Below are 23,876 nucleotides of genomic sequence, written 5' to 3'. Positions count from 1 at the left end.
TCATCTAAAAGTGCAACCAGTGCCATTTCTATCTCATGTCCAGGCCTGAATGCCTATTGAAAGGGGTGCAGAATTCACAATCAAAATGGTCAACTAGCCAAGTTAGCTCCAGGACGTGCTTATTTGGTGTTGGTTTCCAAACTAAGTTCAGCAAAGCATATCTCAACTCAATAGCTTTAAAAAGGGAATGCAAGTTCTTGTTCAGAGCACAACTGAACTTCCCCACAACCTGTGATGCAAATTTGCAATTACTGGCTACCTGCTGGCAATTTTATTTTTATAAAGTTTTAATTATAGTCATAAACAACCTCAGATAAAGGAGGATGTTATAGACAAAAGAGTTTGTTTTCAATTTCCCCACAGAAATATGGGAGTTGACATTGTTTGACTTGGTATCAATTTAATACGTACCCAAAATAAAATCCTCTTCTCAGCTTTGAAAAATCCAAATTGACCCCTGTATACAAACCCACAGAGAGAAGAGGACAGTAAATCTGTAGTGAAGGCAGCCATCAAGCAGCAGAAGAATGTTTGCCAGGCCAATTTGATATCCCAGAAAGAGGCCACCTCCTCTAGTATAAATAGAAGTCCACCCATGGGAGCATGGAATACAGAGGCAATTGCTGCTCCTGCACCAGCTGTAACAAAATTCCTTCTGTAATAAAGGTGAGAGGGGGAAAACATTTTTTAAAAAAATTATAGGATTATATTACATTAGATGACAATTGTTCACTTCATCTTCAACTTATAAAACTCGGCATCTCAGTCCAAATGTTAACCATGGACCTGTGAGGTAACAAAGGAAAGGAAAAGGGAACAACATAACTCCAAACCAGCTACTTTACATAAGTACCTATTACAGTTAGGTTGACTCCAGATATTTAAGTAGGTTACAGCTAACACAAAAGCAATCTTGTTCAGAATTAGTTTGTCAAACTGAATCAGATCAAGGACTTTCTTGAACAAGAGTTCAGGATCCAGTATGTTGGCTGTAACGCAGATCAGGTAGAATCAAGTTTCCATGGGGTCTTAAGTGAATGTACAAAGAAATTTCTGAAGTCCACATTATTGGTCATGGGCCAAATGTCTTCCATAAGTAACAGCTTAAGAAACACATCCCAAATTTATTACACAAATTGCTGAAGCAAGTTAAAAGACAAAATGTATTTTGTTTATTTGGGCTGTCAAGTTGTCCTTGGGCCACAGATAACTTGCAATAGCTTTTTGTTTGGAGATACAACAAACAGTATGGTCAAAGGTTTGGATTTTATTTACATATTTTCATAATCCACTGTTTTAAAGCAATATAACTTGATCCTTCAACCCCTTTCCAGAATCTGAGCTTGACATTAACAATAACACTAGCAAAATAGACCTTTTCAAAAGAAAACTTTCTGGGTACATCATGGATTTGCAAATGCCATCATTTTACAAATAAAAGATGGCGTTTGAACTCATATTCATACTGCAAGATTTGCTGATTTATCACATCCAAATATCTTGAAAATTTGTTACTTCATACAAAGCTAGCATTCATTCTCCTTCTCACATTGCATGGAACCATTTCATGCAAGCTATATTCATTTAAAATCCTGTACCATTTTGAATGGAAATTTCTTACACCTGATCTCTAGTATGATAAGCCAGCCACAATGTCAGTTCATGACAGAAGACAATCAAAAATCAGCTCAGGAAAGTTAAACTCTGATATTCTTTTATGCATTTGGCTTGGCAATTTTGTTACATTTGTCTGTGCTCTCTGTAGTCTAGAAGTACTGTGCTCAAAAGTGTGGCATGAATTGATCTCTCTAATACAAAGCAATCTTCCTCCACCCATTGGAAAAAAAAAAACCCTAGGTAGATGTGCTGCCTTCAGATAGATTATACAATCCTTCTCCAGTCTGGTGTCTCAGAGACTGTTCTGGTTATGAACTGAGGCTACAGCTTTGGAGAAGCTCAGGCTGAAGATTTGTAGTACAACCCAGTCTTCTAATGTATGCTTACTTGGAATAGATACAAGCATGGGGTGACAAAAACTCAAGATGGTGGTCACAACCACACAATTGAAGCCCTGACCCTTTTTTGTGTATAACACACATAGAAGTGTGGCTTTGATTGCATAGTTGTGGCCATCATCTTCTTTGTCAGCCCCCTCCCCCAGCAGATACCCCTGGATCCAACCAAAGTGATGTCACAGATGTATCGCATAAAATGCTAGTTATTGTTGTATTTATTGCAGTGGAGGTGTGAAGATAGTGAAGAAAGATGGATCCCAAATGTTCACAGTGCATCCTTCCAGATTCATAGCCACAGCAACCACCATTTCAAAGACAGGGGACAATAGGTCCATCTTTCACTTCTGGAAAATTTTGTTAAGAAATAAGGAGAAGTGAATGTAGGATTAGAAGTGGAAGATGGTATCTGGATGCCATCATTACATTTTTGTGGTGAAGGCAGGACAGATGTATTAAGTACCATTACTTGAAAGTCATGGATCCTTACTTCTCCCAAAAGGAATTGTGTGCATTTCTATTATGATATTGTCGTACAAACAAATTATGTTTCTGTTATAAAAACATAGAATCTAGTCTTGGAAGGGACCTTGGAGGACTTCTAGTCCAAGCCCTTGCCTAGTGCAGGAATCTTCATACCATCCCAGACAAATGGCTATCCAATATTTTTTTAAATAGTGATGGGGCACCTACAACTTCAGGAAGAGGCTGTTCCACTGCTTAATAGTTCTCACAGTCAGGAAATTCCTCCTTATTTCATGTCTGGATCTCTCTCTGCTAGGCTTCCACTAAATGGTTCTTGTCTTATCCTCAGGTGCTCTGGAGAATAAATCCACACCATCTAACTGTGACATCCCTTCATGTGCTGGACAACTACTATCATGTCTTACCTTAGCCTTTTCTTCTTTAGGCTAAACATACCAAGTTACTTTAACTGCTTTACATAGGATTTAGCTTCCAGGCCACTTAGCATCCTTCTCACTCTTCTTTGTACTCTTTCCAGTTCTTTAGCATTCTTTTGGTATTGTGGTGACCAGAACTGGACACAATATTCTAGATGCGGTCTGACCAATGCAGCACAGAGCAATACTATTACTTCCTGTGATCTTGACACGATACCTCTGTTGATGCAGCCCTTCTTGCAAGTACTACTGCTAAGCCAAATACCCTCTATCTTGTACCTGTGCATATGGATTTTCCTGCCTAAGTGCAGAACCTTACATTTCTCATCATTGAAGAATATTTTATTGACTAGGGCCCAATCTTAAAGTCTATCAAGATCCTTTTGAATATTGAGCCTGTCTTTTGGGGTGTTAGCAATCCGCCCCCCCCCCCAGCTTTATGTCATCTGTAAATGTCATGAGCATCCCTTTTATTCCCTCATCTAAGTCATTTATGAAGATATTGAAAAGCATTGGATCCAGGAGAGAACCCTGAGGTACCCCATTGCATACCACCCTCCATGTGGGCATAGACCCATTAAGAACCATGGGTTGGCTACACTTGCTTAGCCAACTGTGAATCAATTTGGTAATGCGGCCATCCATCCCACATCTCAGTCAGGTTTCAGGCCAGGATATGGGACAGAAACTGCATTGGTCACACTTATGGATGATCTCTGGTGGGAGTGGGATGGAGGCAGTGCATCCATCCTTCCTCTCCTTGACCTATCAGTGGCTTTTGATACCATCAACCATGGTATCCTTTTGGGACAGCTCACAGAGTTGGGGGTGGGTGGCATAGTTCTGAGCTGGTTCACCTCCTTCCTCCAGGGCCGGTCCCAATTGGTGGTGATAGGGAGCGAGAGATCCAACCCTCGGCCCCTTCTTTGTGGGGTGCCACAGGGTTCAGTTCTCTCTCCTCTCCTATTTAACATCTACATGAAACCACTGGGTGAGATCATCCATCACCACGGGTTGAGGTATCATCAGTATGCTGATGATACCCAATTATACATCTTTATCCCAGGTGAGGTAAGTGATGCAGTGACTGCCCTTTCTCAGTGCCTGGGGGCTGTGGGGGTCTGGATGGGGAACAACAGGCTTCAGCTGAACCCTGGTAAGACAGAGTGGCTGTGGATTGATGGCTCCTTGGCTTCTGGGAATTGTCATCTTTAGTTCAAGATGGGGTTGCACTACCCCAGACAGACTTAGTGCATAATCTGGGGGTTCTCCTGGACTCACGACTCCTGCTCGAAGAGTGGGTGGCAGTCATGGCCTGGAGGGCCTTTGCACAACTTTGGGTTGTGCACCAGTTATGCCCGTTCCTGGAACGAGAAGCCCTCCAAACAGTCACTCATGCCCTGGTCATCTCCCATATAGACTACTGCAATGCGCTCTACATGGGGCTACCCTTGAAGAGTATCCGGAAGCTTCAGCTGGTCCAGAATGCAGCCACGCAGGCAATTTTTGGTGCCCCTAGGTCGGCACATATAACACCTTTGCTGCGCAAGCTGCACTGGGTGCCAGTTTGCTTCTGGGTCCAATTCAAGGTGTTGGTTATCACCTTTAAAGTCCTACATGGCATGGAGCCAGGTTACCTGAGGGACTGTCTCATCCAATCACATCAGCCCACCCCACTCAATCTTCCAGAGGGGGCATGTTACGGACCCTGTCTATAAGAGAATTTCATCTGGTGGGGTGAAGGAAACGGGCCTTCTCTCCAGTGGCCCGCACCCTTTGGAACATCTTGCCCCTGGAGGTGAGGCAGGCCCCTTCACTCCTGACCTTCCGGAAGGCCCTGAAGACTTGGTTCTGCCATCTCGCCTGGGGTGGGGAAGTGGGTAACCATTCTTGGAGGTAGCTCGCACCTTACAGTCCCTCCCATCAGCTGGAATTTTATAGCCTCTTGGATTTTATATTTCTTTATTGCATTTTATAATTGTAATGTTTTTTATTTTTATGAGATTTTAGCGTTTATGGTCATAGTTTGATTTTATTGTAAACCGCCCAGAGTCCCTCTTTTGGGCTGTTTACAATCCAATTTAAATTTGAATAATAAATAAATAAATTTTTGCAATTTATCAAAATGGAGGTTATGGCCCAGTTTATCAAATATCTTACTAAAGTCTAAGTATACTAAATCCACAGCATTCCCTTGGTCCACTAATCACCAAATACTTCCATTCTTATTTTTATATATTTTATTATCTACATTGAGGCTGTCATTATTTTATTTCAGGAACAATTTAGAGGTATATAGTTGATAAGTTCCCATACCTGTCAGCTGTATTCCAAAATCTGATGACAGAAGGAAAATAAATTCTAAGGATCTTTGGTTGGAAGTGGCTCAATCCATATCCTATGATTGCCCTAGAAAATCATTTGCAAACATGACTTTCCTTATTAATTTACATCACATTAAAGCAACCAAATAGATGATATGACCAAGTTATAGAGTTACTATGTTCATTTTTCAGATTATTGATTATAAAGCCATTCACAATTTAGGAGTAGAATTTACAGTAAAATTGCAGCATAACATGTTTTATTCAGTCAACTGGGTTCTCTCCATTCTATTTCTTCCTTGCCCCAGTTTTCCTTCTGCCCTCCACTTAGTTCTGAATTTGTGTCCACTGAATATGATAAATTTTCATTAGGCTACACCACATTCTGTTGGTCTTTATCAGAAAGTTTATAGAATTTAGATTCAGATTATTAAAACCCAGTTATTTTTCATTAGAATGAGCTGCACTTCGTTAGAACATTTATCTTGCCTTATTCCACATGCTGAATAAGAAAATTGGGTCCCTGAAACTCTATCATTTTGTGTAGATTCTTGCATTTGATTGTCATGAAATTAGAATTTTTTAATGAATGCAGCAATGCTTTATTTTTCTGCTAATATGTAGTTTTTAAAAGTATAAATTATGTACCCCAAATGAATCATAGGGCCTTCTGGTCCACAGAAGAGTCCAGATGCTACAGCTAGAACACAAGAGCCAAACGTCCCCACAAGAGTCCTATTATTAAAAATTTGCTGAATAGAAGCTCCATTCAGAAAACCAATGACTTCAGGTAATCCACTTGGAGCACCTGTTGGACAAAAGAACTACAAAAAGAAAAGAAGATGATTGTAGCTATCATACTCACAGTAAAAACTAAGTTCTCATAGCTCTAAAGTTTACTTGTTTCTATCTATGAAATAACATTATTTAATCATCATGCTTGGTCCTAAGGAATCCTGGGAATTATATCTTAGCAATTCTCTGTCAGAAATTTTTAACCTCCTCTATGAACTATAAATTCTATGATTGTCTCAGTTACGTCTGCTTATATTGAAGCAACCAGATCTAAGCTGAAAAATCTAGTTGGCAGCAAAGCAATTAGAGAAAATTAACTCTCTGCTATCCTGTAGCTGCCATGCAGATTTTCACAGTCCAAATCTGGTAGCCCTAGTTTAAGTTACTAATTACATTATTGATAATATAATAAATTACCTGGCAAATACTGCCTCTCATTGAAGGCTGTTCTCAAGAAGGAGAATAGCAATTTTTTTTAAAAAAATATGAATTTTATTAATGGAAACAAAAATAAATTCTACAAAAGCAATGATAAAAAGAATGTAATTAATCCCCATTCATTCTTCCACGTGTACACAGGGAAAAAATGCTTCTCATGATGAAAAGAATCCAATCAATAATGATTCCAAGTTGTGAAATTGGTGGACTACATGGGTTTGGGAAGCAGAGATCAGTTCTACCAAACCACTGTGGGATGTGTATGTGTTTGTGTGTGTGTGTGTGAAGTAGAATTTTGGTAAAATCATAGGAACTTTAGAAACTGGCTCAGTAGTAGAAACAGGTAACATCCCAAATCAAGTTTTCACATAAGAAGATACTACTACGATCTAGTGACCATGCAGATTTTTGCAGCCCAGATAGGATCAGCTAGTTTAAGAACAGGACATTGTCCATTATAATGTTGATGTTAAAATGTACTTTCTAAAGTATGTAGGGTAAATGGTGAATGTTCAGTCATTTGTACTGGGGTCTCATTCTCTTTCGCTATAAAGGAACATTTCCCATCTTTCAGAAATGGTTTCACATTGTTAAGCAAGATATTTAACACTTACCACAACCAGTCCTGATGATAAAATGATCATCACAAGTCCAATTCCCAGCATGTAGATCCAGGTCATGTGAAAGTTGCCTTTCTGTCAATTTTACAAACACACGTTAGTGATAGAGAAATGTTATAACCCTTGTAACGTTCATTTGCCATATATATTCCATTGCCTCATTGTATGGCATCCTAAGGTTTAGGATTAATCTACATACTACCTTTGTCATGTGAAAAGAACCTCATAATGGATCAGGGGAATAGATACTGGATATGTTTTAGCCTAAAGAAAATATATGCTGAATTCAGCAGGAGCCCTTGTTAAAGAATATGCTCCTGTACAAAAGCAGAAGAATCCTGAGAAATTAAGGAACAGGACATCCCATTAAAATATGCTCATCTTCAAAAGGAATATAGTTTTCTTTGGCACAAAGTGTGGGCTTACCCCAGCTATCAATTAATGCCAATAGACTTTAATCATATTTGAAGTAAAAGTTAGATTTATTAAGAAGTATATGAAGATAGAAAGGTTTCACTTCTGTGTAAACTACATTTTGAAGTATGTGATGAAGTCTGAAGCAGGAAGGGAAGGATAGAGAATGAGAAAGGAAATTGCCTTATCACTTACAAAAGAGACTCATCTGACTAAGAAAGGACAGGAGAGAATTGGATATAGGAATAGTGTGTGAAGACCCTTATCTATGTCTTGTCATTGACTCTAGCAGTTAACTAGGCTTGCAAAGAGATGGTCCAATCTCCAAAAATATGACTATGGGGGAATATAAAAGCATTCTTCAGGTATCACACAGAAGAAAGCCATGACCTGTTTTTTATCATCTCAGAATACAAAACGGAATGGTCTTAAGTTTCAGGAAGATGGTTTCAGAAAAAGTCATAATATGCAGGCAAGTCAACAGTGTTACCAATCACCCTTTCTTTGGCTGGTTGTTTTCAAGGAGAGGCAGATAGAAGAGTTTTTAATTTGCAGTCCTGTAATGAGCAGACTTCGAAACTGATCACTTAAATCATCCAGATTCCAAAAACATTATTGTCCAGTTGGTATCAGCAAATCAGTAGCATCATGGTCATGAACATCCATAATGAGGTTACCCTATGTGCTTTCATCATTCACTTGCAGACCTACGTATTTCTGTTCACAATGAAATCCACATGACAATAGTTAATTGCTAGCTCAAAACTGAGGCACAATTGCTGATGTCAACAGCTTGTATTCTGAGGTTAAGCATATATGTATTTGTATAACATTCACTGCACCTCTGTCTACCTCCACTGCTATCTTTTATCATTTAAAAAAATAGGAAGAATTCCTCTCCCCCATTCAAATAATATATAGCAGACCCTAGCTGTTTCATCTAGTAAGCCATCTCATCAGCCTCCAAGCCCTATGATAAAAATGTAATGCAGCAGTGGATTTACATGCACTCACATAAGCAGAAAGTCATCTTAGGAATTTAGACTTATAAATTTATTTTTAAATAGGTTGAATAAAATGCATACTAAATTGGCTACATTGTTTAAGCTAAAAATAGCAGCTTCCGAATGTTACACATATTATTACATATGCTTGGTATATAGCGTTTATTTACTTTAATGTTGAAAAGATACTCACCTAATAATTTCCCCTCCCTACAATAGCCAATCACTGCATTCCTGAGATTGCAATTATATTGTAATTCAGCTACATCTATAATTACTATTCCAACTAAAACAGAGTATTTCTAAACCTAATACTATTACTGCCGACTTAATGTACTTATAGCCAACTGATTTGATACAGACTGGGTTATATTTAGAGCAGACCACTGAAATCAGTGGGGTTAGGTACCCATACTGACATAAATCCTACTGATTTGAATTTAATTATGATAATCTCCATCCAATTCATTGACAATATTAGTTTAGTGAGTACTTTATAAAATCATGATCACAGAAGCCCATACAATATGTTTTCCACTCTACATCTTTTGCAAAATATTGTTCCATCTTCCATCTTACAACTTTTTTGTTTTGCTTTTGTTTGTGTTGGATTAGCTGGAGTCATGATGTCTGGAGTGCCCATCATAAGTAAATTGACTCCCATGCTTTTGCAAAAATATCATGGTACTGAGGTTAGATTCTCTTGTGGCTAAACGTCAAAGATGCCTCAAAGATGAAATAGTTCAGCAAGCTACCACAAATTTCCTGCTGTAGCCTCAGGTCAGATCTTTTGACTGTAAATTGCAAACATGTGGTAATCTATAGTAATTCAGGAAGACCAGATACATAAACCTGAATCTACCACTTCACAAATTAAAGTGATAGTTACCTCAGTCTTGGAAACATTTCCATGATTCTCTCAAGTTCCCTTACATATGACTTGTAGAATCAGGGTTTTAACAGAATCCTGATAACACGAAACACACACACAAAAAAACATGCAGACTAAAATCTGCTCTAAATCTTTGATAGAAACAAAGCCATTCTTTATCATATTTTAGCATTAACAATTTTTCACACCCTAATCTAAAAGAACCCTTCTTGCTCTATAGATGCTTTATTGCTACACCGGCATTATATTTTGATGTTTATATTGAGTCATAGCAATATATTTGCAGACATCCTCTGTTTTGGATGCAAGCAATGCAATCCCTGTGGACATGTCTCTCTGCACTCATGGTGCTCTGCCAATACCCATGATTTATGAATTTGTCTTTGATCAGAATCCTACTAAACTTAAACATCCACCATCTCTATTTTGACCCGGAATGTTAGTGGACTCCATACATCAACAGTAGAGGCCAGCATTCACCTTTGAAATGATCCTGGACATTCTCCCCTACAAAAGAAAGAAAGGTATTGACCCTATTGTCACTGGCTGGAAAGGAGGAAGTTTAGTGGTAGAAAGCTAAGAATTGTGAGGACTTTAAGCTGCAGAGGCTGGAAGCAAAGAATCTGAGACCAAACAGGACCATGACCAAAACCCAGTGTAGGTGCCCTCTACATCCAAGGAGAAGAAATGAGTGACACCTAAGAGCAAGGAGAGTTAGAAGATTTTAAATCTGGAGTTGTTTCTTCTTCCTCTTCTTCTTCTTCCTCCTACAATAAAAGCAACTTATCTATCTGATTTTAGTCCAAGATTCTGCTAGTGATAGCTCCTGATTGAGATGCTTGGAGTCTACTGCCTTTTATACATTTTAGTCTATTTTGCTGATGTTTGTGTTGAGATTTTCCTACTAACGATTAAGACTGCTATTGTACCTCATCATTTTGGCCGGGTGAAGAGGTTGTTTTTGATTGACTCCTTTCACGTGCTTCATGCAAATCGCCTGGGGGGAGGAGTATCTGCCCGGACTTGTTTCTCACTTCCTCTTTTTTTTTTTCTCTGCCGGCAATGTAGCCAAGCAAGGCTTGCTCCAAAGGGGAGCTAAGTCCTTTAAATATGTTTTGCTTTTGTTTTGCTTTCTGTAAATAAATTATTTTTATAGAAATGCTTGGTGTGTGACTTTTTTGACCTCTCCTGGGCTAAAGGCTTTCCCAGCATCTGCCAACAGGTTATGTGCCCAGTGAGCAGCCCAGTAAAACCCAGAGAGAAAAGAGAGATCAGCTCCACACCTCATGCACAATTTAAAGACAGGTAGCAAAGACCTGTGAAGATTTTCTTTGGAGCCACCTGGAGATTTTCCAGCAACTGCCAGTCTACAGGACAAAGAAGCCAGCTGAGGTGACTTGCAAAAGAAGGAAGAAGCCATGGCTACCTCCCAGCCCTCAGCGATGCCTCTGGAGCGCCTATCAGAGACCAACTATTTGAATTGGGCCCTGAAGATGGAGATGTATCTTTGCAGAGAGAATCTTTGGCTGCCAATTGGTGAGCAAACCCCCCAAAATCCCAGTGCTGAATGGCTGAGACAGGATGAGCAGGCTAGAGCCACCATTATCTTGGGAGTTGAGGACAATCAGCTAGTCCACGTGCGAGGCATGCAGTCTGCAAAGCAACTTTGGGACGCTTTGAGAGACGTATATGTAAAGGCAACAGCAGGGAGTAAAGTGACCCTGATGAAAAAGCTGTACAGAGCCTACCTTGCAGAAGGAGATAGCCTTCCTGAGCACCTGCATTATATTCAGCAGCTGTTTGTTGAGTTGCAGGAGAGAGGAATGGAATTTACACCTCTCACAAAATCATATATCCTCCTGTCCTCACTAAATGAAACGTGGGACACGCTGATTTGTACTCTGGAGGCTATGCCTGAAGCAGACCTCACCCCATCGTATGTTACGCAGCGCTTACTCGCTGAATGGGAGAAGAGAGAGGAAAGATCCCCCCCATCTCTTCTGGAAAGCTGCAAGACCAGAAAATGAGGGAAAAGAAGGGAAAGGAACCTGAGGCCACAGCACTAGCCAGCCAGCGATGTTTCACTTGTGGTTCAGCTGGACATTTGCAAAGAGACTGTGCCATGAGACCCAAGACTAGAAAGACAGAGAAGAAAAACACAAGGGCAACACAGAAGAAGGCTCTTCAGACAACCCAGATTGCACAGGTTGCTGAGAAGGGTAATTCTGATGTATGGGTGTTAGATTCTGGGGCCTGTTGTCATTTATGTAATTGTAAAAGCTCTTTTGTGTCACTGTCTAAAACTGAAAGACAAAGTGTATCTTTGGCTGATGGGTCTGTGACCAAAATTATGGGACAAGGTGACTTGTATTTATCCTGCTTAGGAGAAACTGTAAAAGGTGTGTTGTATGTGCCAAATTTACAATCAAACCTTTTATCTGTGGCACAATTGGCTGCAACAGGGTATATCATAACATTTAAGAAAAATGGGTGTGAGATACGAAAAAATGGGAAATTGTGTGCTACTGGTATGTTAAAAGACTCCTTGTACATTGTGCAAAATGCAAGGAAGCCAAGCTGCAAGGCTGCAGTTGGCAACACTCCATATCATGACCAATGTGTACACCTGATGCACAGGAGATTTGGTCATGCTAATTTCAAGTATATAGCACAAATGCCACAGCTGTGTGCTGACCTAAAGATAAAACCCTGTGATAAATATTTAGACTGTGTAGTTTGCAAAGAATGCAAAACACTAAAAGCTCCTGTGAGTAAGCACAGTGACAGAGTTACAACTAGACCTTTGGAAATTGTACACTCCGATATTATTGGTCCTTTTGCTCCAAGTCTTGGACAAGCAAGGTATGCAATGACCAAATTGATGATTTCTCAAGATACACATTTATCTACATCTTAAAACATAAAGATGAGGCATTTGAGAAATTTAAAAGTTTTGTGACATGGGCAAATGGAAAATTCCCTAGGCCTGTATCTGCACTCCAATGTGATAGAGGAGGAGAATACCTTTCTCACAAATTCAGAAGGTTCCTAGTGGAAAAAGGGAATAGAACAAATTCTTTCTAACCCTTACACCCCTCAGCAAAATGGTGTTGCTGAAAGAAAGGGCAGAACCTTGCAAAATGCGATGGAATGCATGATTAAAGATTCACAATTATCCTTTAAGTACTGGGGAGAGGCCATATCTACTGCCACTTATGTACAAAACAGATTGTATAACTCTGTGATTCAGGACACTCCATTCCATTTGTTTTATGGTGTGAAACCAAAGGTAAGCCATCTTAGAGTGTTTGGTAGCACTGCATGGGTTCACATTCCAAAACAGCAGAGAAGGAAAGGAGGCCCCACAACAAAGAAAGCCATCTTTGTTGGCTATGAACCAAGCCAGAGCAGCTACAGGTTCATAATGGGAGAGAAATTAATAATTAGCAAAAGCGCTTCTTTTGCTGAACAAAACTGGGGGAGATTAAATTCTAGCTCTCCAGGTGATCTGACCACCACAAGAGAACAGCAAGGACTTGCTGATGGTGATCTTTTGCCTGATGAGGACATTAAACCAGAAAAGCACACTGAAGATCTGTCTGATGAGACAGATGCTTCTCAGGAAAGTGACAGGAGTCAAAATTTAAGCCCTGTATTACCTCACAGATCTCAGAGGAGTAATAAAGGCGTTCCTCCATCACGTTTTCAGGCTGAAACAGTAAAGGCTTTTCACATATTTACAGAACCTGAGTCTTTAGAACAAGTGAATGCTTTACCACCTGAGATTGCACAAAATTGGCATTCTGCCATGCAACAGGAATTAGCATCCTTGAAAGAAAATAAAACATGGAAACTGGTAAATCTACCTCCCAATGAACGCTGTCTGGGTTGTAGGTGGGTTTTCAAACTGAAAAGGGATGCTGATGGCAAAATCCAAAAATATAAAGCAAGGTTGGTTGCAAAAGGGTTCACTCAAAGGAAAGATTTAGACTTTGACAAGACTTTTGCACCAGTTACTAAAGGTGAATCAATTAGATTACTGTTAAAAGTTGCTGCACTCAAGGGAATGTCAGTTAACCACTATGACATTCAAACTGCATTTCTCTATGGTGATTTAGACCACAGATTATACATGCAGCAACCCCCTGGCTATGAAAAAGGGGAGAATCTAGTCTGTGAACTGCAGAAGTCAATCTATGGGTTAAAACAAGCTGCTAGATCCTGGAACCAAAAAGTAGATGAAAAACTGCAGAATTTTGGTTTTGAAAAAGGAAAAGCAGATCCCTGTGTATATATGAAGAAGGACAAACAAGGCTGTATGTATCTGCGCATTTATCTTGATGATTTGCTGCTGTTCACATCAACAGAAAAACAAAGGCTTGATTTTGAAGCCTGCATGAAAAGCCATTTCATATTAAAAAGCCTTGGAGTTGTGACCAATTACCTAGGTTTGGAAAAACACAGGAAGAAGAATGGTAGCTTTCTGTTAAACCAAAGGGGAGATAATGGTAAAGTAATGTGAATGGAAAGACACATAAAGTTGTCAGAGAAGATTGGTTTACATCTTAATCTATAGTGTAAAAAGGGGAGTGTTGAGGTTTTCCTACTAACGATTAAGACTGCTATTGTACCTCATCATTTTGGCTGGGTGAAGAGGTTGTTTTTGATTGACTCCTTTCACGTGCTTCATGCAAATCGCCTGGGGGGAGGAGGACCTGCCCGGACTTGTTTCTTACTTTCTCTTTTTTTTTTTTCTCTGCCGGCAATGTAGCCAAGCAAGGCTTGCTCCAAAGGGGAGCTAAGTCCTTTAAATATGTTTTGCTTTTGTTTTGCTTTCTGTAAATAAATTATTTTTATAGAAATGCTTGGTGTGTGACTTTTTTGACCTCTCCTGGGCTAAAGGCTTTCCCAGCATCTGCCAACAGTTTGGCCACTTTTGTGCAGGTTTTGTCTTGTTCATTGTGACCAGTGGTCAAAATGATAAATTGACTGAATTGAAAATATAAAAAGAAGGCTTATGTCCAAGATCAGCCTTCCCTAAGCCAATATTCTAGATATATCAAGGACCATGATTCCATCACCCTCAAATGCCCTAGTCATGGCCAGTGGACATTTCGACTGGAGATTAAGGGAGTTGTAGTTCAGGTTGCGGAAGGATGTGTTAAACTACTGAGAAAAGGCTATTCTGCAAACCCTGATACTTTGTTGAGGACCCAAAGGGGCTTGTCTTTGAAAGCTCCATCAAATTACTGGATTCAGTGAGATGATGCATTTTACAAGGAGGCAAGGTGAAAAGAGCCACATGGTTGAAAGGTAATTGTATGAAAATTGGAAGTGTGGCAGTTAAAATCTTTGCTGGGTAATGGAAGAAAATACTAAACTTTCTGGTCCTTTTTCCCCAAGAACCAACTTTTAAAATATAATATAAAATAAAATAAATATTTTGGTCATGCTTGCCTTCAATCTCAGGGCACCAGCATGACAAAAACAGCACCTTCTTCCTGCATCTGAAGTAAGCCCTATCGTGTTTTTGATTATGACCAAATTCAATGGCACAAAGACAGATGCCCTTTGTTTCTTCTGGCTGCGGCTTTTAAGGATATTGGTTAGAGCCTTCATTTGCTTTCAATTTCATAGTGATATTTTTAACCTCTGCCAGGTTAAAATAAAGACCAGATGTGCTGAACTACTTATCCACCAGGCCTCCTCTGCTGACAACTGTGTCCTTGTTGTCAACACATTCAATAATATGCAGATTTCTTATGTGCTGCCTTGCTTCAAGCATTCAGCACTTCCCTTTGGTCCAGCCCTCAATCTAAAAAAAAGAAAAGAAAACCAGGAACTACAATATGCTACATTATAGGCAGCAGTGGATCTCCAAGGCTACCTGCCATTTTTAAATTAGGTAACGAATTCTTCCAAAGTAGGCAAAGAAGCATCACTCATCTTATTAGATTCAGTGAACAAGCTTTAAAAAAACTGGTGGGGGGGTGGGATTGCTAAAGAGGGCCTGATGTGTTGCACAGGGTTATTTTAGTCCCTGCACGGAAGCAAAAACTCCAACTGGATAACTGGACCTAAATTCTTCTGTTCATCATACCAGATTCCTGAGCCAGATTAGATGCCCTCCCCCCCACTCAGTGGCATTCACAGGGGGAAGGTGTCAAAAAGCTGTGACTGCATGATCAAAGCCCCAACCCTTTCTTGATCACACAGTTATAACTGCCATCTTAACTTTCTTGGTACCCCCTTGCAGACACCTCTGCCCCCATACTACCTTTCTTCCCAACCAATTTTATGTGTGTGTGCACTGTGTGTAGTTACTTCATTACCCTTTGGTTACCATCTAGTGTCATCTAGTGGCTGCTTCTAAAATTGTCCCTGCCTAGTTGAGTTGAATAGGCACATGCAAACATACAAACCCTACCATAACTAATTATGGCTTATTTGGAAATCACAGGCTATTACCAAGCTGACATCTATCATCATTAGTTGTCCACATTTGGGGCTGAAAGAACTACCTAGTATTAATAGGAAAATGACCTTACTGTCTTGTTATACAAGCAAACTGGGACAAAAAGCTTTTTATAGACACAGGCAGTCTTGTGAAGAGAAAGTATGAAGAATGCAATGACTGGATTTGTACATCTTACTAAGCCATGGTTTGCTTAAGTATGTTGATGGATGAACCGTATTTGGTTGGATTTGCATAACATGCTAAGGCATAAACTTCATCTATAGACTATAATAGCTGGGGCAACATAACATGCCAAGCAAAATGAAACAAACCATATCATGGTGTGACCCAGCCACAATTTAAAATCCCCAGGCAATTATATTTTCATTCAGTACTTGAGCAGAGAGAATGGTATTGAAAATGGCACAATCCTAATATCGGACAAGAACATTTCAGTTGAATTTAACTTTATAATAAAAACTACATTGTAAAATTTTCTGCTATTTTACCTGAAGATAGTCTTCTACAAGGCCCCATTTTAATCTGATGAGGTAATCAATTATTTGATGAATCAGGAAACCCAAAATTCCTACTGCTGTTCCAGTGGCGCCCATCACCAACCATCGATCCCAATCCGTTCTTAAAAAAAAAAAAAGAGGAGGAGGAGGAAGAGGCAATTCCATAACAGTGGCAAAAATTTCATGAGGTTAATTAGCTGCTTTGGGGCAACAGCTCTACTAAAGTTAATTAGTTAATGCTCAGGATAATGGAATCTAGGTTTTAAGACTCAATAGCTTATCCTGAAAAGTCAGAGGCTTGCAGGAAAACCTACACTCAGAAAACAATGGCTTTGCTGGATTCTACTCCAACACTCCTAAATAACAGGTCTAAATAACATGTATGAAATAAGTCACTCTAAGTTTTCTCACCTGAGGAATTTCAACTTCTTTAAGAAAAATTTCAACAAAGGCAAATTGGTTTAAATCTCATAATGCATTCTAATGAGAACTTTTGAGAAGTACAACTTGTGAGATTTTTTTTGAGATTTTTTGTTTTTGAGATATTATTTAGGGGTAATATTTAGCTTGTTTTGTTACGTATTGTGGCTACATTCAAACCAAATATGTACGGATATAATACCTATTCTTGAATGTGAAAATAGCTCCCCAAATCCAGCCTCATTTCCACCGCCATCCCCAGCCCAGAAATATTTCAAGAGTCTTAGCAAGTTCAGTCCCAATTTTCCTTAAGCAATAAGAATAGTAATCCATCAGTACCCCTGGGCAAAGAACATATTTTTCCTTACAATGTTTTTCAGGTTGCAGTTCTTCAATAAAACCACAAAGAAGAATTATACAATAAGTAAGTATCAAAACCCAATTCTTTCCATTGTTCACCACACTTATATTTTTAAATTATACTATTATTTTCATTGTGTGCATTATTTGATGACTTTTAGCAGGAAAAATGGCACAGAAATAAGCATTTTTTTAAAAAAAATCTGTATTTTGGCTCTACATATAAAATGATATTTTAAAACTTTGCTCATCCTTCTTGTAGCACTTGTTTCCCTGTCCTGATTGTTAGGCATATTACCTGGTTCTTCTAATGAAGGGATTTCTCAAGTATGGATGTGATTTTTTTTTCTAATAGACTAATATGATTTGTCTTCCTAGACTTCCTATTTGTTCAGGAGTTCATCTCCTGCCTGATCTGCATGCACTCTTCACTTTCATCAGCAGATGGCACTAGAATACTTTATAATCCTTGTGCAGAGAAAATGGAAGGTATTTGCAAACTATGAAAGATTTAGTGTCTCCAATGAGACAAAACTCCCCTGCTGCTGTGTTCTATTTGCTTGTAGGAAACAATTAATATTTGATACCTGTAGTTTCCTCATATATATTATGTTTTAAGAGGCTGGGTGGAGGGATCCCCTCTGCCCCATTATTATCTACATCTCTGTAATTACATATCAAGTTTAACAGATACACAGAAACAGAGATAATTCCAACTGAGCATATCTCCTAATTAAAACATTATAAGTATCCTGGCTGTGTCAGTACATTGCATGTACTGTACCTGCTAATGGTTGAGTTATTAATTAGATGTATATCCTCCTTTTCCTTCAGGAGCTCAGGTTATGTGTATCATACAAAACACTTCCTCCTTCCATTTTATTCCACAACAGCTCTGACCTAACCTCACCCAGTGAGCTCCTGTAGCTGAAAGGAGACTTAAACCTGGGTCTCTCTACTTCTAGTACAACACTTCAATCTCTATACCACACTGGCAACTGAATGTTCATTTGCAAGGTAATCACTAGATTAGAGATCTTAGTTTACATAGAATAGTGTGAGCCTTAGGCACAAAGCCAGCTGGGTGATCTCGGGCCAGTCACTTTCTTTCAGCCCTAGGAAGGAGGCAATGGCAAACCACTTCTGAAAAACCTTGCCAAGAAAACTGCAGGGACTTGTCCAGGCAGTCTCCAAGACTGAACAGATTTTTTTAAAAAAACAACCTAGATTATTTTGCATAGAATAATGTGAGCAAATTTGGGCTTTGGTTGAACTTGTGGTATAAGGGCCAAAATGTGCCAAAAGTGGCTCATACTGTTCAGATCCTTAGCAAAGAATATTACCTATGGCATGAGTAAGACAGACTTAATTCTTCCCTTCTCTTATGAAAAACATTATGTGAAACACCAGTTGAACAAACCATGCTTGATGGCAGAGGTCAAAAGTTTATGAGCTATGATGATGACCATCACAGCTTGGGATGTAACAGGAGGGAATAGTAAAAGAACAAGAATTAATGTATGATCTGAAAGGAAAAAAAATAAGTGTTTATGAAACTAAGAGAAAGGGGAAAGCTATGATAAAATTGAATATGGTCTGATCCTGTTTAGCTGAGCTGACAAATACATACATGGATGTGAAGGTGTAGATTTAATTATGAATAATAGTGCTGAAATATGCCAGAAAATATTAATTGGTGTTATATAGATTGCTATAGTTCCTCACAAAAATAGGAATACATAGATTGACAATGTTTATGATTGCTTTGTAGATGTTGAAAGAGTAAGAGAAGCTACAGCTGGCCCAGAATGCAGCAGCCCACATATTCAACTTGATATATCCATGTTACATATTGTATATCTGCAATACTGTGTTCTCCAGGTAAAATCTATCCATCCAGTGAGATCCAAGAGGGAAGGCTTGCTGTGGGTCCCCCCACCCCCAGGAAATGTTATCAGAAACTTTGAGGGTCCACCTTCACTGCAGGAGTTCCTATCCTATGGAATAGCCTCATCCAGAAGACAATAAAGTCCTGGCTGGCCTTTGGGGATAGTTGAGATAGCTGCATGGCTCCTGATACTGTTGTGCCAGAAAACTCTGTATTGTTATGTACTGACTCATATTGTAATTTAACCTGGCTACTGTTCAGATTTAGTTTGGACTGGAGCGGTATATAAACTCTAGAAAATAAATGAATTGCTGGCTGAGAATTATAGCCATAGAAGTTCAATGTAACTGGAGAGGACCAGCCTGAGAAAGCCTGATGTGCATATTCAGAAAACTAGGAAAATTGACTATATAATAAATGACTTTACAAGAGAAGCAAACTAAAATTTAACCAAAAAATTCCACCAGTATATTCTGCATAGTCTCAATTTTACCTGCTGAATCATTAATTACAATGATTACAAATATCCAAGAAATAGATTAATCCTGCTGCAAACAGTGGAAATATTTCATGGACTGAATGATCTGAAGCACATACATTCTTTACGAAGAATAGGACTTATGCTGCCATAATTGGCCACTTCCACTTTGATTAACATTAAAGAGATGAACAGGTGCTTTAATGTAAAAAGTACTTAATTTTAGCTAGATTGTGTGCCTAAATATACAATAATCCTGATTTAGCTGTTCAACCATATGTCAATTGACTCAGGAATGAAGCCTGCTGATTTTTTGCAGTTTACTTCCAGGCTTATAGCCCAGTTGGTTCCTGAGGCTTGCCAGATTTGCCCAATTAATTCCCATAATTGCTTAGGAATTTATCTGGTAGGCATTATAGCTGGGTCATTTTAGAAACTGATACACATCTGGATGTCATCAGGTTGGACAAAGCTGCCATAAGTGCTATATTAATTCACAACATTCAAGTCTACTTATTTCATTTGGACAAGTTTTCTGAAAGAGAAACTTGCTTACTTACTGCATCAGATTCAGAATTCCTCCATACTACTTATTGATACTTTGTCACTCTCTGAAAGGCATTTTAAACCACATGAACATACTTCATTATCAATGATTTCTTATGTTTATAAATGCATGCAGGTAGTCCTCACTTACCAACTGATATTGGGACCAGCAATTCCGCTGCTAAGTGACACAGTTGTAAGGTGAAATGTTACATGACTGCGCCTGACTTATGATGTCAGCTTGTCAGTTGCAGTCATTAAGCAAATCACCATGGGTCATTAAATGTGACATCACGTGACCATGACTTGCAACTTCCTGCCAGCTTCCCAACTGACTTTGCTTGTTGGAAGCTAGCTGTGACTGCAGGATGCTGCAACTGTGTAAATGCGTGCTGGTTGCTACGCACCCAAATCACCATCACGTGACCATGGTGATGCTACAACAGCCACAACTTTGCGGACTGGTTGCAAGTCTCCCTTTTCAGTGCCGTCATGCCTTGAATGGTTGCTGAATGAGTGGTCAGTAAGTATTGGCAGTTCATTATTAATTATATAATCTATAACCTAGCAAAATTCCCAGTTCTGACAGCTAGTCCTATGAGGATAATATTCAGAGTCCTATGGTTTCAAGACTTCCTGAAATAAATTTGGAAAGTGTTCCCAAACTTTGTAGTACCATGCCCCCCACCCAATTTATAAATAAACATGTGTGTCTCCCAATGAATAAAACAAATTACTTCTTGGGATTATGGTTGGGCAAGAAGTATATACACTACTTCTTTTTAAAAAATAAATTTTAATCCATGTATTAGAGGAAACTGTAAGCCAAGAGTGAGCTGTGATTCTTTTGTTGGTATATGATGTTTTCTGCCAGGAAACTTGGCTGCAGAGGAATTAAGTTACCATGGTAACAAACCATTTCTTAAGTGTTTGGCAGAGTCAGACTTAATTGTCCTCAGGTTGGGGTGTGAAAAGAATGACCAAATAAGAAAAAGCCTGGAGGAACTTGCCTGGACTTGCTACCAGAAGGTTTCAGTTTCTGTTTTGCAGCGTCTCTTTTGAGTGTCCTCTCTTCCAGCTCAGCGCATGTGCATGAGCTTGTAAATAGTAAGAAGTTTTGTGCCTATCCAGGGCTCTGGATATGGAAACTGTTTATGTTTTACGCTTTCTTTAAATACACTTATTCTTATATAAATGCATGGTGTGTTATTTCTGATCTCTCAGGCCAAACGCTTTCCAGCACTCTGCAACAACTTTGCCTATGCAAGTCTGAATCAGTTCTTTAAAAAAAAACATTGAGACCACCCTGGGGGGCCCAGCTCATAGTTTGATAACCCTGCTCTAGAGTAGAAGTTAGGTAAAAAACCACCACCACCACCCTCAATGCAGTTTAAAGAAGACTAAGCTTGATCAGTGATCATAGAATCCTAGCTGACTACTGGTGGAGAGAGGAAGATGAGAAATTAAGTAGGAGGAATGAAAACACTTCCTCCTTATAGTAGGAATTCTTAGATACATATAAATACAAACTTCTTTAAGTCAAGTACTACATCTAGTGAGATCCATAGTGTTTTCTTGGCAGCAATGAAGAAATTATTTACTATTGCCTTCTACTAGGATGGTTTTTGACTTCCCAATCTAGCCTATAACTGAGAATCTCCTAAGAAATCTCATCAACTTATTAACCAGTCCTGACCCTGCTTGGCTTCTGAGTTCCAGATAAATTAAGCAGCTGAGGAAACTTAAGTAGATGGGGGCTGTTTTTTGCATACTCAGGAGTCCTTATAGGTGTAGAGAAAAAGTTGAGTTTCTTAAAAGACAAATCAAGAGCTGCTCACATGTACTGCTTATTTATTATTATGGAACCTTTATGGCATTAAAGCATGGCTCAGACACAAGCTCTTCAGAGTATTAGGTTAGTATTAGGTTTTCCATTTGCTTCCCTTTGGTCCAGAGCATAATGAAAGCAAAGATAATGGCATTTTTTATTGATAGCACAAAGCCTTGGATCCCAATTTCTTATCCTTTCTAAGTCCCTTTCTGAAGTTTAAGGGGTGTTGCTGTTACAGCCTGTAGAAACCTTTTGACATTGGTTAATTGGACTTGGAGAGAGAGTTGATTGTGAATCATATTAACTGTCCTGCAAAAAAAGTTCTAAGTCTGAAAGGAGCAGTTATCCAGGAGTAAAAAATGGGAAGTCTCTGTCACATTCAAACCCACCACTATGTACATTGGTTTGGACTAAGCAGCAATAGTTGGCCCAGCAAAAAAAAATCTGAGTTTTAAACAGTTCCACCTTGTTAATCACCCTCTCTTGGACCCCAGTTGTCAGTATCCATTTTCAGTATATATACTAAGTATATCTTACCTGTAGGCTTGCTCCTGCAGCCATTTCTTATAAATGTTACTGTGTGAAGGCAAGTAATCCAGACTTTCATGGGCTGAATGCTCATCTCCCTTCTCTTGAAGACTGCCTTTTCTAAAGCAATAGCTATTGTTAGGGTTCCCCTTGCATTGGAGATCAAGAGACTCAATCAAATCAGGCTGCTCTTCTGCCAGCAACATCTGATCTTCACCATCACCTGTGCACTTCTTGTGAGAAAGAAGAGTTGACATCTTTCAAAATCACTGCAGCTCACAAGAGATCTCAGCCTGTGAAGTGGCCTTGCTAACCCAACAAAATGGGTAGTAAATTCTGCAGGAGGGAAGAATGTATCAGTACAAGAAGAGCTTGCTGATGTTGTGGGTTGGATTATGTTGGGGCTGCAGCACACAGATCGAACACGTTTGTGGCATCTATAGCCAGCCAGAACCTGATCTTGCTTTGTAAGGTAGCTTTCCCACTGGAAGAGACTGGCATGCAACAGACTAGATGCTGTTTTTTTTCCCTGAACATAGGTGAATTGAAATGATAAATTTAGGAATTAAGCAGCCATTACAAATTATTTGGTCACTTAATACAAAAATATATTGCTTTTATTTATTAAGCAAAACCAAACCAGAACTCAGACTGCTGCACAATCATTATGTAACACAGCAGACATCAAGGACTGTTGTATAAGCCAAGTGGTAAGGCCCATTGTCAATATCCAAATGTGCTCGAGTTCACTGCTGCTCCTCCTCTGTGCTGATGCTGTTTATTTTCTCTAAATAAGAGCAAAAAGAAGCCCTGCTTTTCTTTTGTCCCAAGAGAAACATAAGCATGTGGGGAAAATGACAAGAATTAGAATTTCTCATATTGCCCTACCTGGAAGATTCATAGTGAATGCCTTTTGAATATGACTAATTGTGGCAATCTGGATCAGTTACTTGTGTGACAAAGAACATAGGCAGTTTCTCTGCATACACACACACATCACATCCTCAGAGATGACATCTGTGCAAGAATGTTACCTGTCTTAGCTGAAAACAGAACACATGAAATTTTTCATAGCTTAAAATCCTGAGATATTCTTGCACATCCATTATGGAAAGAGGTAAGGATAGCTGGAGAATGGAACGTGCTATTTTGTATGGGTGTGCATGCACACTAGCATCACATAAATCCTTATGAAAGTTAGCTGAAATATTGCTTTTATATATAAAAATAGTATTGATAGGCAATAAACATAAAAGTAAATAGCATACCGGAATGAAGGAGATAATCCATGACAAAAGCTTCTGAATAGATACTGCCAGTTAATGTTTCTAAGAAACACATTTTTTCTTCTTGTACCACTATGTTTACTGTAAACTGAAAAATAGTATCAATACTGTTGACATAAGAGGGCTTGTCAAGTCACTAACTTAAACATTTTGCACAGTGCCA

At 39.0% G+C, this 23,876-nt stretch overlaps 1 protein-coding gene across 1 annotated transcript in view; it reads right to left on the bottom strand.

Annotated features, from left to right (window-relative positions):
• LOC134494223 (chloride channel protein C-like) overlaps positions 1-22,912 on the bottom strand; it is an 89,107-nt gene extending 66,195 nt beyond the window's left edge. The window contains exons 1-6 of the mRNA XM_063299271.1: positions 22,437-22,912; positions 16,368-16,497; positions 7,086-7,166; positions 5,887-6,062; positions 5,231-5,323; positions 412-655 (exon numbers count right to left, since the gene is read on the bottom strand). Of these exons, the coding sequence (XP_063155341.1) occupies positions 412-655; positions 5,231-5,323; positions 5,887-6,062; positions 7,086-7,166; positions 16,368-16,497; positions 22,437-22,684 (972 nt within the window). The 5' untranslated portion in view covers positions 22,685-22,912. The remainder of the gene's footprint in view (positions 1-411; positions 656-5,230; positions 5,324-5,886; positions 6,063-7,085; positions 7,167-16,367; positions 16,498-22,436) is intronic.
• Between the last annotated feature and the right edge of the window lie 964 nt (positions 22,913-23,876).

This window comes from Candoia aspera, chromosome 3, assembly GCF_035149785.1.
Source record: "Candoia aspera isolate rCanAsp1 chromosome 3, rCanAsp1.hap2, whole genome shotgun sequence".
NCBI classification, from domain to species: domain Eukaryota; kingdom Metazoa; phylum Chordata; class Lepidosauria; order Squamata; family Boidae; genus Candoia; species Candoia aspera.
The sequence above is the reverse complement of the archived record's forward strand: the minus strand, read 5'-3'. Positions and strand labels throughout refer to the sequence as shown.